At 39.0% G+C, this 14,935-nt stretch overlaps 1 protein-coding gene across 1 annotated transcript in view; it reads right to left on the bottom strand.

The window, feature by feature from the left end:
* The window catches only part of grid1b (glutamate receptor, ionotropic, delta 1b), a 437,216-nt gene that overhangs the window by 173,892 nt on the left and 248,389 nt on the right, over positions 1 to 14,935 (bottom strand). The window contains exon 4 of the mRNA XM_081601023.1: positions 12,018 to 12,302. Coding sequence (XP_081457149.1) covers positions 12,018 to 12,302 — 285 coding nt within the window. The remainder of the gene's footprint in view (positions 1 to 12,017; positions 12,303 to 14,935) is intronic.

The raw sequence follows: 14,935 nt of genomic DNA, 5'->3' as shown, positions 1-14,935 counted from the left end.
AGCTGGACATCCAGAAAAGAACCCAAATGGACCGTTAAAGAGTCTTAGTTTTTGTGGAAGTTGTTCAAAGAAGAAGAAGATGCAGAATTTATTTTGCTGAACGCTGCAAAATGTGGAGAGTAACGTTAAGTAAAATATACAAAAAGCCAAATTTATGTTCCACCGAGGTTAAAGGTAAGGTAATTTTATTTATATAGCACATTTTCAGTAACAAGGCAATTCAAAGTGCTTTACTAGAATTAGAAGGAAATACAAACAAAATAATAAAACCAAAAGGAAGACAAAGAGACAAATGTATAAAACTGCATATTGGTCCCCCACATTTAATAAGAATAAGTGGTCCACCATTTATAAACTAGTAGGGGTTTCTCTGGATTATTGTTCTGATGAAACTAGATTCTGGTTCTCTTTGTTAGGTAAGATTAGCGAAGTACAAAATTAAATGTTGGTTCTCCAAGTTTGATCCTGTTAGTAAGAATACAATTAAATGTTGGTTCCGGTTATTCTGGGTTGAGTTCTATATTTGTACAAAACTAAATGTTTCTCCATGTTTGATTCTTGTTCTGGGTTGTTAAGTAGATGGTTCTTTCTATGTAAATGTTAAACTGTTTTGAATATTCAGTGTCCACGTCCTACTACAACTTAGTAATCAGACGGTAAAAACAACTGATGTAATATGAAAATATCACATTACCTGACAATTACCTGGTGATAACAGCTAATAGTCATATGTAACATATAATAGCTGGTAAATTTGCACCAGCTTAAATAAGCATGTTATTATCCAGTAGTATCTGAGCACATCCAGTGACTATAATGTGGAGCTTAAATATTACATATTCTTCAATTAACTACTCATTTTTTCAGAGCTGTACTAGGCACTGCTGTCAGTCTATGTGTTTCTGGTGTAAAGATTGTTTTTTTTATTTGTTTTTAACATTCAGACCTGAGCAGAGCCTCAGTCTGACTACGGTTGTGTTCAGATTGATGTAGTTTCAGGTTGACTGGATCCCCCTTGGCTTTGCTTTTTCAGGTGCAATATATCAAACAAAAATGAAAAGAAAAATGAACACAGTGTTAGTCAGCATTAGCATGTTTAATTAATTTCCCTTGGGATTAATGACTTTTTTTTTTAATTGAATTAAACCGAATATCAATCCAAACATCTATTATTTCTAAACAAGCTGCTGCATTTAAATAATTAGATCAATTAAACATCAAGCAGACAATGTTGATAATTGGCTTCTGAAAAAAAATGGTGGATGGTTATGAGTGTGTGTGTGTGTGTGTGTGCGTGCGTGCGTGCGTGTTCGTGTGTGGGCGTGTGTGTATGTGTGTGTGCGTGCGCGTATGCGTGTGTGGGGGTGTGTGTGCGTGTGTGTGTCCCAATGTTGAACTGTGATAGACTGGCAGACTGTGCAGCCTTCCTGTCAGCCAGTGAGTGGATTCACCAGCCCCTCAGCCAACCTTCAGTGATAAGCAAGGATAGAAAATGGATATATGGATGAGTGAGTTTTAAAATGAAGTATTTTACACCACTGGAGTGTTAAGTTTAATTTCATTTGTCTAGCTGCTTTTGGCTTCACAACAGATATTTCTGCTTCCCTTCTAGATTGACTTTCTCCAGTCCTGATTTTTCTTCTACTGACTATGAACTCGTGCTAACCAAGTTATGAATATTTTGTTTTAGTTAGGCAATTAAACTCAATGGACCAAAATATATTTATGCATTAAAAAAAAATCTCATTAAACTTTCCTGTTTATTACATTAATAAAATCTAAACAAATTGAAATTAAAAACATACAGTTTCTCAATATCATTAAACACCAAAACGAATCAAGAAAGATTGGCTTCTTATTTCATTTTAGTGCCACCCACAGCTCGATAATTGTGTCACAGATTTTAGTTTTTTCCTGACCTGCACAAAAGATCAAACTGCAATATTAACATGGACATGCATAATATCACAACACAATATATAAATATAAACAGTATTTATTTATTTTTTGCCATGTATTCAGTCTCTACATACAAAAAAACATACGTCACCAACTGGATGCACATTCACCATCTTTTACGCCAAAACCTGATTTTGCTCAAAATGATAACAGCATAGGGTGTCGAGATCATAAATACAAAGAAGCATTTAACAATAATAATCCAGTTGTAACTGTTCCTGATATTATAACTCTCTATTTAGAAAATAGTCATATTCAATAAATTATAATACACATGCCAATGAGTCTTGTCAGTTTTAAAGTCCCTTTTAAAAATAAAACCAATAAGTATTAAACATACTTTTCAGTAAGCGTATATTTATGTTTGTCAAATTGATTTTTTTTATTGGTCTGATGTAATATTCTGATTTTAAATGTCATGTTTTAATTAACTGTAAGCAGAAAATAATCATAATTAGGCAAAGTAAAGGTCTTCAATCATCCATCTGTGTGTAATTAATCTGTAATTAAACATACTGATAAAGTTCCTAAAATAAATGGACGTTGCAGTAATAGAATTTATTGGACTGTTCAGAGCTTTTTCTACAGATTCATTTATTTATAATTTAAACATATGTAGTATTTTTTTTTGGGGGGGGGGGCAGGATATGAAAGAAGAGCTGCAGATATTAAAGTTGAATATTAAATCATAAAAAGCAGTAGCCTGCCTTCAGTCTATGTTTCACTCAATGTTAAAACAGATCAACCTGCCGTTATTTGAATAAAAAAAAAACCTTCCAATATATTACAATATCCCTGTTTCAGACGACTCAACAAACACAAGACAGATGTAAAAAATAAAAAAAGTAAAGAGCAGACTTCAGAGAAACACTGTAAGACATGAAAGAAAATGAATAGTTTGAAAGCCAAACACTAATAATATGTGGGATCAGTATATGTCCAAGAAAAGCGATAACTCACTTACACAAAGACCTGGGAGACAATTTTTAACAGCTTTATGAAACGTTTAGTTTTTTTTCCACCACACATCATATTCTACTAAAACCATCGCAAGCGCCAAACTGACATTTCTGAATGGATTTTGTTGGCTCGGCGGGGGTCAGGGCGAACAACGAGAACGGAAATGCAAAAGCAAAAGAAGCAGAACCGGTGGGAGACGGCGCAGGCAATAATGACGGAGTGGGCCGGAGGAGGATGGAAGAAAACAGAAAGATGTTCGGAGGCGAGGGTGGGGGTGGAGGGAGTGGAGGAGAGCAGGAAGAGAGGCGGCTGTCTGAACACAGAGAGATTATTAAAAGGCCATCAGGGGAAGTGAAAACCTTTACTGACCTTTGTTAGTGTTTTCTAAGGCCTGCCGCCATGTAGAAACAGTGTTTATGTCCTGGACTAAGCACCAAAAGACGCTGACCGATCAGGCGTCGTAGTGGAAACTGTCAAAATGTAATCAGGAGGAGTGAGAGCATAAGGATATTTAAGATCTAGGAAATAAAGCAGGAAATCTTTAGGAGTTTTCCTAAAGATGAAGGAAAGAATAAAAAAAAAACGATGAGGGAAAGGTCAGCTTGGAATAGTTTCTTTAATCATCATCACGGTCGGCTGACAGTCAGAACGGGACCGTAAAGACTCGGCCAGACAGCCAAAGCAGGAAGCCCATCTGCTGCTCGTGTCCCTCAACAATGAGGCTCTAATCTAAATAAATGGGCCGGCTGCTCCACTCACACTTATAATGGCTTTGCTCATCACACACGGTGAGGAGGGGATGAAGATGAAGAGCAGGAAAACGGGGACGGCAAACGGCAAGAGGAAGACGCATGCAGTGCGTCTGCGCTCAAAGTTGGTGTCAGCTAACTTTGGGATAAGTTCGGATGGAACACCCGAACTTCCAACACTATGCTTTTAGCATTTCGAATGAGCAATCCCACAACACTTGCCGGTAAACTATGCTGCCATGCCGTGTTAACTGTTTAAAAATGCTGAGATTCGCTGGTAAGACGTACAAAACGCTTATCTCCTTTCAACTGGGACAGAAGAGGGAGCACAGAACAGCAGCAAGGAAGAGCTGGCGGATCAATAAAGTTGTGTGATTAAGTCCCAGAGAGGAGTTTCAGCTTTTGCAATGCATGCTTTGGCAAAGTGAATTTGCCCTCTGAAGGGACAATTAAGTTTCAAATGGAAAACCAATAAAGACTGGACGCTGATGAGGAATCTTTGTACGGACGGGAGAGCGAGCAAAGGAAACTTGCAGAAGGTCTGCAGATTGTGAGAAATACCCCAAATGTGAAGCTATTATAGCTTTGAAAATAACGAGGATACGCTGTGGTTAATACGCTTATTACAAATATGTAAAGAGATATCCAAGATAATCCAAGTTCTTTAGTCCCACTTCTCAAAGTTCTCCTACAACGTCCAACGAGACTCCTTACTCTCATTACAGATCACAATATCATCTGTATATATATATATATATATATATATATATATATAAAATTTGGAGGACCAAGTTAATAACTTGTTCCCATTGCTTCTCGTACTTCCCTTCTGCGCCATGAACAGTTTCATACCAATGTACTTGCGTCCAAAGACAAATGTTGTCATTGAAGTATTTTAACAAATACGGCTCAAAGTAGATCTTATGAATTCTAATAACATTTAAATACCATCATTATTCTTTTCCAAAACAGCATTATATCATCATCATCATTCTGGTGTTAAACATTCATCAGAGTTATTTTCCGTTCCATTTCTCTGCAGAAGACCATGAGCCGATTATAGATTAGTTTCAATAATTATATGACGAAGGAGGTATGAAACATCTCATGGCACATTGCTCAGTTTCACAGCCAAACATGCTGGCCTCAAAGCAACCAGTAACTATGAAGTACGAAATGGCCAGATGGTATATTTACAACAACAAAAAATGAAGTAAAAAAATTCTGATTAATATGTTCTGAAAAAGAATTTGGACGCCGACCTTTGAACTCATATCAAGTCCAGCGTGGAGGGTCAAATCTAAAGCTAAAATCTTAGCACTTAAGCATCCACGCCCCTCCCCTGCTGTTCGGATGATTAACATCCAGACATTAGAGTGTTCCCTCGGAGAAAACAAACTGAGACTAAATGCATTTTCTCCATACACACACACACACACCCTGATGTTGCCTCAGTTAATTGCCGAGCGCTGCAGTGGGATCACACAGCGCAGCGTGTCTCCACCACACTAGACATGGAAAACATCAATTTTTCCACTTAAAAAATGATTCTCAATAGAATAATCTAAATCAGCTCTAAAGCGGGTGCTTCAGGTCCATTTAACAATCCAAGAAAGCCAGACGCACAAGCTCATAAGAACCCACTGTGACTGCTGCGGTGTCGGAATAATTACAGGAAACTCATCGGGATGGAGTTTGACTGAATGTGGAGTCTGAGACTTAATAAGCGTTGGCTCATTACTCTGCGCATCTCTGTGGGAAACGATTCAAACCTGTACGCGAGTGTTTAAAAACACTCAGATACAGACAGAAAAACAAGTGATTTAAATCTAGTCCCACAAACTGCTGGACGTTTGATGTCCCAAGCAGACGCGCCTGTATGTCTCTTCTAACTGCAGTCATGTCATCGGGAACCGATGAACTAGTTCTTTATCGGCACCGATTTTGAACTAGATCCGTAGAAACAGCTGCTTTCAACAGAAGCTTGTGGCTGGTTCATAAAGGCCAGCAGCCGGTCAAAATTTTTAAAATCTGGAGTTTAGTTTTCGATCCATCTAATTAGTGAAAACCACCCCCCCAAAAAAAACGCTTCAGCATCATTATAATGTTAGTCAGGCATCAGATTAGTGAGCTGACTCATCTTCACAGTTTGTTGATATCACCTGTCGTAGCTTTACGCTGTTCAAAGCTTCGCACTGAGCCGCGTCCACGGCTGATCATTTCCTCTTGATCCCACAAATGCTGTTTCTGGCCCGGTTGAAACACACTGTTGGTGTCCGTATCAACCGGATGGCGTTATTCAGTCCTGCTGTAAACACTGTATTTTTTATTTTATTTTATTTTTTCCAGCGAATGCCTTTGCAGATCAGTCATCAGCTGATGGAGACTGTGAAGATTCACAAATTACTTTCAGAGTTTTTCAGTGACCAAAAAGTGGAAGATTTTGAAAATCTCAGTTTGTGGTGGATTTGTATAAGGCTAGATATCCAAAAATGATTATTAACGATACGCTGTCACCAGCATTATTTTGCGTGTTGCTGCAAAATAACTTTTTTCTCTTTAGACTAAGATAACAAAGAGACAGATTACCATTTTTCTCCAGCTGAAAAATGTAGAATGTTTCTTTTATCAAACAGTAAAGCATTGCAATGCAAGTCTGATTTAAATTCTCATGCAATAATATCTATTTCCATTTTCGAAACCCAGACATTTCCCTTGCTTCCGCATCAGACACGTCATCTACGCTGAGGTTATTTAAGGTGGCTCGAGATCTCCAACCCATGACGACACAATCCGATATCCAATACAGTAAGTGTTGGCTGCCCTTACTGATGTGACACAGACCAAAGGGAGACATCATTTTATTGCTGGGTGACAATCCAGACACACCTAAACGAGGAGAACAAAGAGTGCTGCTGTCCGTGTCCCCAACGTTGACAGGAACGTACCGTTTGATGAAACTGGCTGATTACTGGCTTCCAGGACCGAGGAGTGAAAACCCTGCAATTATTTATCTGTTTTGTATGATTTATTCCTACAATGCTGGAAAAAAAACCCCCCCAAAAAACAAAACAAGAGCATGTTGTTCCATTATACCCAAACATTATCTCCCGTTGCTGATTGCTGCACCAGGCCACACTATCAGAGGTAACGCTGCGACGGCCACACCTTGTTGGTGGTTTCAGCTGATGTGTCTAAATCTGTGACAGCCACAAGCTGAAGAACTGAGAAACAGATTTACTTCTGGGATTTTTAAGAGAACAAAAGTTGATTGAAGAAAAAAAACAAAAACAATTGAGATTACTACTGGGTTGGTGAACTCAATGAGACTGACATATCGATTATATACTATAGTGAGATACGGAAATCCTTACATAACATACACACACACAAAAAGAAAAAAAATTACAGTCGTTTATAGTGAATTTTTGAATCTTTAATCCTTGGACTACATCAGCTAAGCAACTTCAGTGTATGGATTTCTAAGCTAACAATGTCAACATTCTGACATCAAAACATTACTTCTGAAATGAAGCTGAGAGAGCAACAATATCGTCATGCTGTTCATACATCATGAGTTCTCTAAAGTGTGCCTCGAACTCAACAGTATCGCTGAATTCTCACGACATCTGAGGACGTTTTGCTCATCGCCTTAAACCTACAAAGCTCAGCTCCCTGCGACGGATGATGATGATAGGCTCCAGATTGTGGGTTTTCAAGCACAAACTGGCTGGAAAATGAAGTCCTTGCTTCGTTTCAGAGTTTTGGAGAAAATTCCTCGAGAAACTTTATAAACAAGATCCGAGGACCATCAAGCCACCTGCTGTGAAGCACTCACCAATTAATCTCATGCGATCAACTGCAAAGCTTCAAAACGTGACCAAGCACCGTGGCGGATTCGGTCGAGTCGATTCATTCGGGTTCAAAAAGTCTCCAAAATTCAGCTTCTGCGTAAGGGTTCGCTACAAAATTCATACAGCTCCATCTCCCCCCCAAAAAACATCGTTCTAAACCCTTGATAGCATATTGATCTTTCCTCAAAATCTCCTTCTTACGGGAACAAAAACTCAAGTGCGTTATTGTGTTTCATCCTTCAAAAATGCCCAGATGCAAGTCCAGACGTTTGACAGTTCAGTCCGTTTGTTCCCCACCTGCCATGACAATAAAAGCCCGAGCTCGACGCCCGGCTGCGGAGTCCTTTGTGACAGACTCCCCCCGCTGACCCGGCTGGGATCAGAGGTTCTCTCAGAGCTCTCATCACGCTGACTGACACGTGTTCATATCAGAGCTAGAGGGCAGCCTGACATCGGAGCGCACCGTTTGTTAAATCTGTCCACAGTCTCTCGGTTTCACAGTTGAGGTGACAATTTTTTTCCCCAACAGGGGAAAAATTAAAAAAAATATGATTTTAATCACGTTTTTGATTCTTTTTAATTTAATTTTTGACTCAATGAAACCATCTTTAAAAACAAACAAAAAAAAAAAGCTTTCAGTTCAATAGTAAACCCAGATATTCATTAGAAATGTTATCTGCTGGAAAACACTGGGATTCCAGGAAGCAACAAAATAAAAAATAAAAAAATAACAGCAGAGTAGCATGGTGAATAGTAAAAATGTTCAGAGGCTTCACAGAAGTGTTTGGGAATTTTCGACTAGCAGTGATGCAGAAGCTGGAAACAGACGGGTCATAAACGGCTCACACAGGGCGAATTTTCATCGATAACCTTTTTTTGCCGCTTGCTCATTGCATTGAGGGCTTTAGGCTGCATTATGTTGCGCAATAATCTCGCAGCAAAAAAATAAAAATAAAAAACATAATAACGGTTGTGTTAAACCGTTTGAGCCTGGGAGAAAATGGAGGGATCGTTATGGGAAGAGAAGCAGAGCAGCAACAAACCTCAGAGTAATAACAGCTGAGATCAGCTCAGCAGGGAGACCAGAAATATGATAACACTGAACCTGCAGCTGCTGCATCTCCTACAACGTCCCCCCCCCTCACACATCTAAGCACTCCACCAGAAAGAACGAACACATTATAAAAATATAAATAAATTCATAAAAAAAATAAACAAAGCCCTTGTGTTTGGACCCCCCACTTTGCTGCACGAGCATTTATCTTTTTTTTTTTTTTTTTTACTGAATTTAATCTGTGAATCCCTCCAATTATAACCCCAAATAAAGGAAAAAACACAAAGCGGTATAATTCATTCAAATTAAAAAAACCTTGGTCATTAAATAAAAATATAAAAAGTTTTAACTTTACAACTTCTTTCCTCTGGCAGCAGCATCATTAGGCAGAAACAAATGGAGAATATTAAACAATGATCAGTTCTCTTTTATCTGTTTCACAGGGGGGGGGGGAAGCAGCTTTAAATCAAAATATGGTTGATGTGACTGCTGATCAATGCTCATCTAGTGCTGCTAGCTTCAGGCTATATTTTAACTAAATCAAATAGAATGTGACCAATGACATTCAGTGATTCATGCTACTATCCAGGCTGCAGAAGACAACATGGCACGGCACCAATTTACTCAGAGTCGTTCAAGTGAGAGTAATACTTTATAGTATTACTAAAGTTTTCAAAACAATTCGCTTTCAAAGCTGCTGGAACCATCTGAACATTTTCTCTCTGGCGGTACAAAGATTTCTGGATAAAACCACTTGCAAGTTCACGATGTGCATGCAGGTGACGTGAAATCCAAAATAAGACCAAACTTAACCCATTTTAGTACGACAGCAGCAGATGGTGGAAATCGATGTCAACAACCGACTCTTGTTCTCTTCTCCTGTCCAAATGAATAAACAGCTGAACAACACTTAAACGCCACAAAACGCATACAAAAATTTTTTTCTCATCTCGGTTAAATACACATTTGCAGGAGTTTTAAAAACAATAACGACCATCATGTTGACATCTAAAACCGAGCGCACAGAGTTAACATCGAATTTGAGGCTTTTGATTCAGCGTTTAAGTCAGTGAATCAATGTTTATCCAGCGACTGAAAGGTGAAACAAAAACAAAAGCAAAAAAAAAATCAAATCAAGATGAGCTGCTAAGGACAACCAGAACCCACTTGCCGAAGTTAATTATTAGAACTATAACTAAAGATAACCCGACAGGTGAGCCCTGCTCCTCAGACATTCTGTGGAACGTAATGAAGCGATTAAGAGGATACATGCAACAAATTTAAACATTTAATTATTTACTCTCTTTGAATCAGCTGGTTATGTGAAAATTCATGTTAAGGTGAATCTCACTGACAGCAGTGGGAGGTTGAAGTGTTGCATAGGTCACTTTAGAGGGGAATAGATATTACATTCTAACACATTTAATAATAAACGCTCCTATATAGGTTATTTTTTGCCTCGTTCAAGCCTCAGCTAAGTGGGTCGAATCGCCCTTTCGCCTGCTGTTATTCAAATCGTTCATACATCCAAACCCAGCAGACTGCATACGTTTGCTAGGTTTTAACAATGTTTTTTTAAAAAAGATTTTTATCTCCGTCACTGAGGTGGCTCTTCGCATTAAGCGCCAGAGTTTGGGGATCATCACTTTAGAGCACCTACGCATTTTAAGGACTTAACATTATGCGAGAAAGTACCCCATATTTTTTATTTGTTCATTTTATCATTCTAAGTTTTCCAATTTAGCTCTGATGCATTAGCTTGAAATCCCTGTGGCCTGGAAGAGAGCATCCGAGAGGCTAAGCGCCCGCATCGCTCTGTATCCCTGTATTGTAATTGCCACCATCCCTTATTGATCACACTGAAGAACCCATGAAGGCTAATGTGATTTCATTAAGATGCAATCAAAGTGAGCTATTCCAAACAAACACGCGGGAGAACCGGGCCCTAAAGTTTCACTGCAACAACCTCTCCCAGCCTGGGAACGGTGGAAATCATTGAGGCACTTAGAGCTTTTTCCTAATGGTTTTTCAATGATTTGCTCTCAGCTAATCCCTGAGAGTTCACATCAGGTAAATTCACAGCAAAGTTAAGAAGAAAAAAAAAAACGTAGTAAATCAGGTGGGATGAAATGTTTCGGATATAAAATTGAATCTAAAATGACGGCATGTAAGAATAAAGCAGGGCGCTTACGGAGACAATAGAGCGCAAGTCAGGAAACTCCGAGCAAATGAAAAGCTGGCTTCCACAGCCAGAGGGAAAACACTCCGGTGTGTTTCTGCAAGCAGAGCTGCATCATCTGTCTCCAGAAGCTGGTGAGTCATCAAAAAGAGGCAGAGGCACCATGTGGTGATACGGTCGGAGACGCAGAGTTACCGCAACGTCACAGCTGAGACTGAGAAATGGAAACAGGCGATGCTCAGAAGCAAACAAAATGTGTTTCATCAAAACAAAAGGATTCCTCAGACTAAATCTGAAAAAAAAGGAAAAAAAGAAAAAAGAAAAACGTAGCTCGGTGCGAAGTGCAGCAGAAAAAAAGCAAACATCTGTATGTACCCTGTCCCTGCCAGCAGCTGCACAAGTATTATATCAAACACCAAAGAGAAAACACTTCAAGGGAAGACAAAAATAAAACTAGAGCATCAGCTGCTGGGTAAACAGTGTGACAAATTAAAAGATCAACTTTTTAAATATTATTTGATTCAGGTGGATTCAGTTATTTAGCAGATGGGAGGGGCTTCATCACGAGTCAGATGTAAAGCTAAGATCAACTCTAGCTTAAGCTAGGCTCCATCTGGAGTTGGAACGGAGAGATTTTTGCCCACTTTTTGCCCATAGACTTCAGAAGTGAATGTTTATGTCAGTCCTACTGAGGCTTCAGGGAACTGGAACAGAAAACAGTGGTGCTGCTCATTTCACGCATTTTGAGTAACCGAGTCACTCAAAATGCGGCGGTCTTCAACAAAACATTTCAATGTGTCAATTTGTCACCTTCACAACTTGTGATTTGTTGTAAATTCACACGCTCAAGTGGTCCAGAGTGAGACAAGAAACAGAATAATTGGAAACGACTCGTGCGTTATGGATTGTTGGAAAAATAATATGCAGGAACAAAACGAGAGATTTCTAATGCTTCCTCAATAAAGTAACCATCAACAGAAGTAAAATCATATCCAATTGTTCAGCAGATATAAGTAGGAGGGGAAAAAACAGCAAAGTGTAGGTACAAAGCAACACATGCATTAGCAAAGGGGAGAACATTTAGATAAGAATACAAATAATCCATTTACATTTACTCCAAACTATGCTTTCTGGAACAGAGAACAGAGCTGTTTTGTCTCATCTTTGATTTCCAATGCAATCGTCTCTGCTAAAGCACAGCCCTTGAATTTCTACCTCTGAGGTTCCACCAGAGCGGCAGGCAAAACGCGTCGACCCCTTACCGTACTCTATGTCGTAAAACACGATGAACTTCTGCCAGCGCAGCTCCTCCACCAGCGTCAGCATGACGTTGTTGAGGCGTACGGGCGGCCGGGCTGCCAGCGTGTAGCGCTGCCCTCCGGGGCTCGGGTTGAACTGGCAGGCCGTCCTGGGGGAGCCGTCGCCGTTCCTCTGGATGTACAGGTGCGGGATGTGCATGGCGTCCGTCAGGGACTGAAGGGCGCTGGCCGAGGCGCAGCCTGTCGAGGTGACCAGCGCCAGGATGCCCTGGTTCATCAGCTCGCAGGCTGCAATGGGAGACAAGAGAGATAAAGTATAAATAATTCCTCAATTTCCAGAGAAATAGGACAAACAGAGCCCAATGACATCACTAGAGTATATTATGGAGGCTAAAAATGAAAGTTAAACTACAAAAACTATTATAATTGATGCGTTTTGTATGCTGGGAGATTTTTCACCTGCAAGTTGCCAACCCAAATTAAGTATGATTTACTGCAGGAATAGAAACCAAGTTCCTTCTCATCCTATCACATGAGACGTTTCAAAAGAAGAGAACAAAGTGGCCTTCACAGATTTCAACAGAACCCTGACTGCAGGTGTCCGCTACCCACCGCATTTCATCTTAAAAAGGCAAAACCCAGGAAAACACATCTGACTGCGCACGCACAAAACATGGATGTAGACATATGATTCAGTGTGGAAGTAGCTCACTGCTGTAAACAGACGATCTAGACAGAAAACATCAAACAGCCTTGAATTGAATCTTCACTAAAACTCAAAAATGTGATGTTATTAACCAGATTTAGTAACCTGACCCGTTTCTGAGGATAGAAACTAGCAGAGGGATTAGTGAGAAGCAGCAGGCGGTTATAGATCTTGGCTGGACATTTCTAGTCCTCTCGCAGCTTCAGTTGCTTCTATCTGAACCACGACTTTGGGTGTTAAAGAATTTTTAAAATTTCATCACTTACATTTTGCTGCCAGTTTTCCATATTTATAGTTTTGTGTGGAATCTAAATAGAAATGTGTATGTGAAGATGGTTAACTAACTCGCGGCTGCAGACCAAATTTAACTATGGGTACAAAAAAATAAAATAAAATAATGTCCTTTATGATAGTCAAAAGTGTCACAGCCAATTATGAGGCATTGAAAAAAAATCAGAAAAAGTCATAATTTAAAGCAATTGTGGCAAAAATGCCTACCAAAATAAAATATAATTTGTTGTGGAAAATTAAAAAAAATCATATGATGCTGTGCATTTTGATGGAACACGTTTATTATTTAATAAACATGTTTATTTTCTATAGTTATTGCAGTCGCAAGCAAAATTTTAATTACATTTCTGGCAGTTATTGTAAAACCAATATCATCCCAAAACACGAATACTTCTACATGAATATTAAAAACAAAATGAAAGCACTGATAAGAAAAAAAAAAAGAGAGAGTTCAGAAATAAGTTTACATTCTAACTTTAATACCAAAATCCATCGACTCTGTGCGCTGTCAATGCAATGCACTGAGTTCATTTCTCTTGCTGCTATTGGCTTTTATGTCCTTCACATCTGTTTTTTTTTTCTTTTTTTAAAGAAAAATAGATTGAGACAGAAGAAGGCGAAGAAGAGTGGATGTGAACTTTTTTTTTATATAAGTCATATTTAAAGTTCTGCGTTTATTTAATTTACCATAAGAAATGTAAATCGGAAAATGAAAAAAAGTAATCTTGTGTCAGAGTTGGGTCTTCATCCAACTCTGACACCTTTGCTCGAATCAACAGCTCTGATGTAAGATGCACAAACCAACACGGTTCTTAAACCGACTTGCTTTTAAGAAAAAACATATAGTGGATAACTCAGCCAGGCAGCTCTTTTCCCTGCAGTAAAACACAATCCTCAGAGCTAGACTTTCATCCGCACCATTTTCCCACTTTCTGGCACCACCTGGATCATCTCTCACCTCTGCACATTATATAAAAAGAAAAAAAAATCATAGTTCAAGTTAAAGAGCTAAACATGTCTCTTTCTGCCCACAGACAGCTGAGGAAGCTAATCCTCCTCTTGGAGCTCTTGCTTTAAAGCAGGTACGTCAAACTGTTATAAGAACAAAAAAATAAATAAAAAATGACAGAGAAAGCAACAAAAACTGCACAACACATTTGTATCTCTTCCCCAAGGCTATGTACGCATCTTTGGTTCTAACAAATTACTTTAAAGTACCAGCAGGACGGGACACAGTTTGAAAAATCTAATCCGTCCAGATTTTATTAGGATAAAACCCACAAACTTTCCTCTATTCAGTTTGAAATGTATTCAATTTTGTTTATGGGAAAATTTGTTCTGGTCTATTGCAACCAAAAGGTATGTTTGGTACCAAAACAAAGCATCAAATCACTGAAGGGACATCCTGCCAACAGTAAAGCACAGCAGTGGCAGCATCATGGAGCTGTTCATCTTCCTCTGGGACTTGGATGCTGATTTTTTTCCAGATGCTTCATGTTTTGGCACGACAACAACCTGAAGCATTCACATTGCCACAAACACAAAGTACAGGCGTTCAGAGAACCAGACCAAAGAGTCGAGAACTGAATCCAAAAGAAAGTCTGAGGGCTAAACTGAAGAGGGAGCTGCACAGATTCTGTAATGTTTTTACTAAGTCAATCTGCTTCAAAGTAAAATAATTCACCAAATTATTTTTATGGGTTTTTTTTACCCCATGCAATGTCTCCAATATGTTTCAATATATGTAGAAGAAAAAAAACCCTGAAATTATTCCGCTTTCACCCCAAACAAATTAAATCCTTCAAAGTTATTTCTCGAAAAGAGATTTCTTCTCTCTTATCGCGGATTCGATGTCCGTCGTTGGTTTTGGTTTCACCTCAAGAAAACTACTTCCAAACAACTTTGAGTTCCCAACATCAAACCG

Source organism: Poecilia reticulata, chromosome 19, assembly GCF_904066995.2.
Source record: "Poecilia reticulata chromosome 19, P_reticulata-male-v2, whole genome shotgun sequence".
NCBI lineage: Eukaryota > Metazoa > Chordata > Actinopteri > Cyprinodontiformes > Poeciliidae > Poecilia > Poecilia reticulata.
This window is presented reverse-complemented; position numbering and strand designations above follow the sequence as displayed.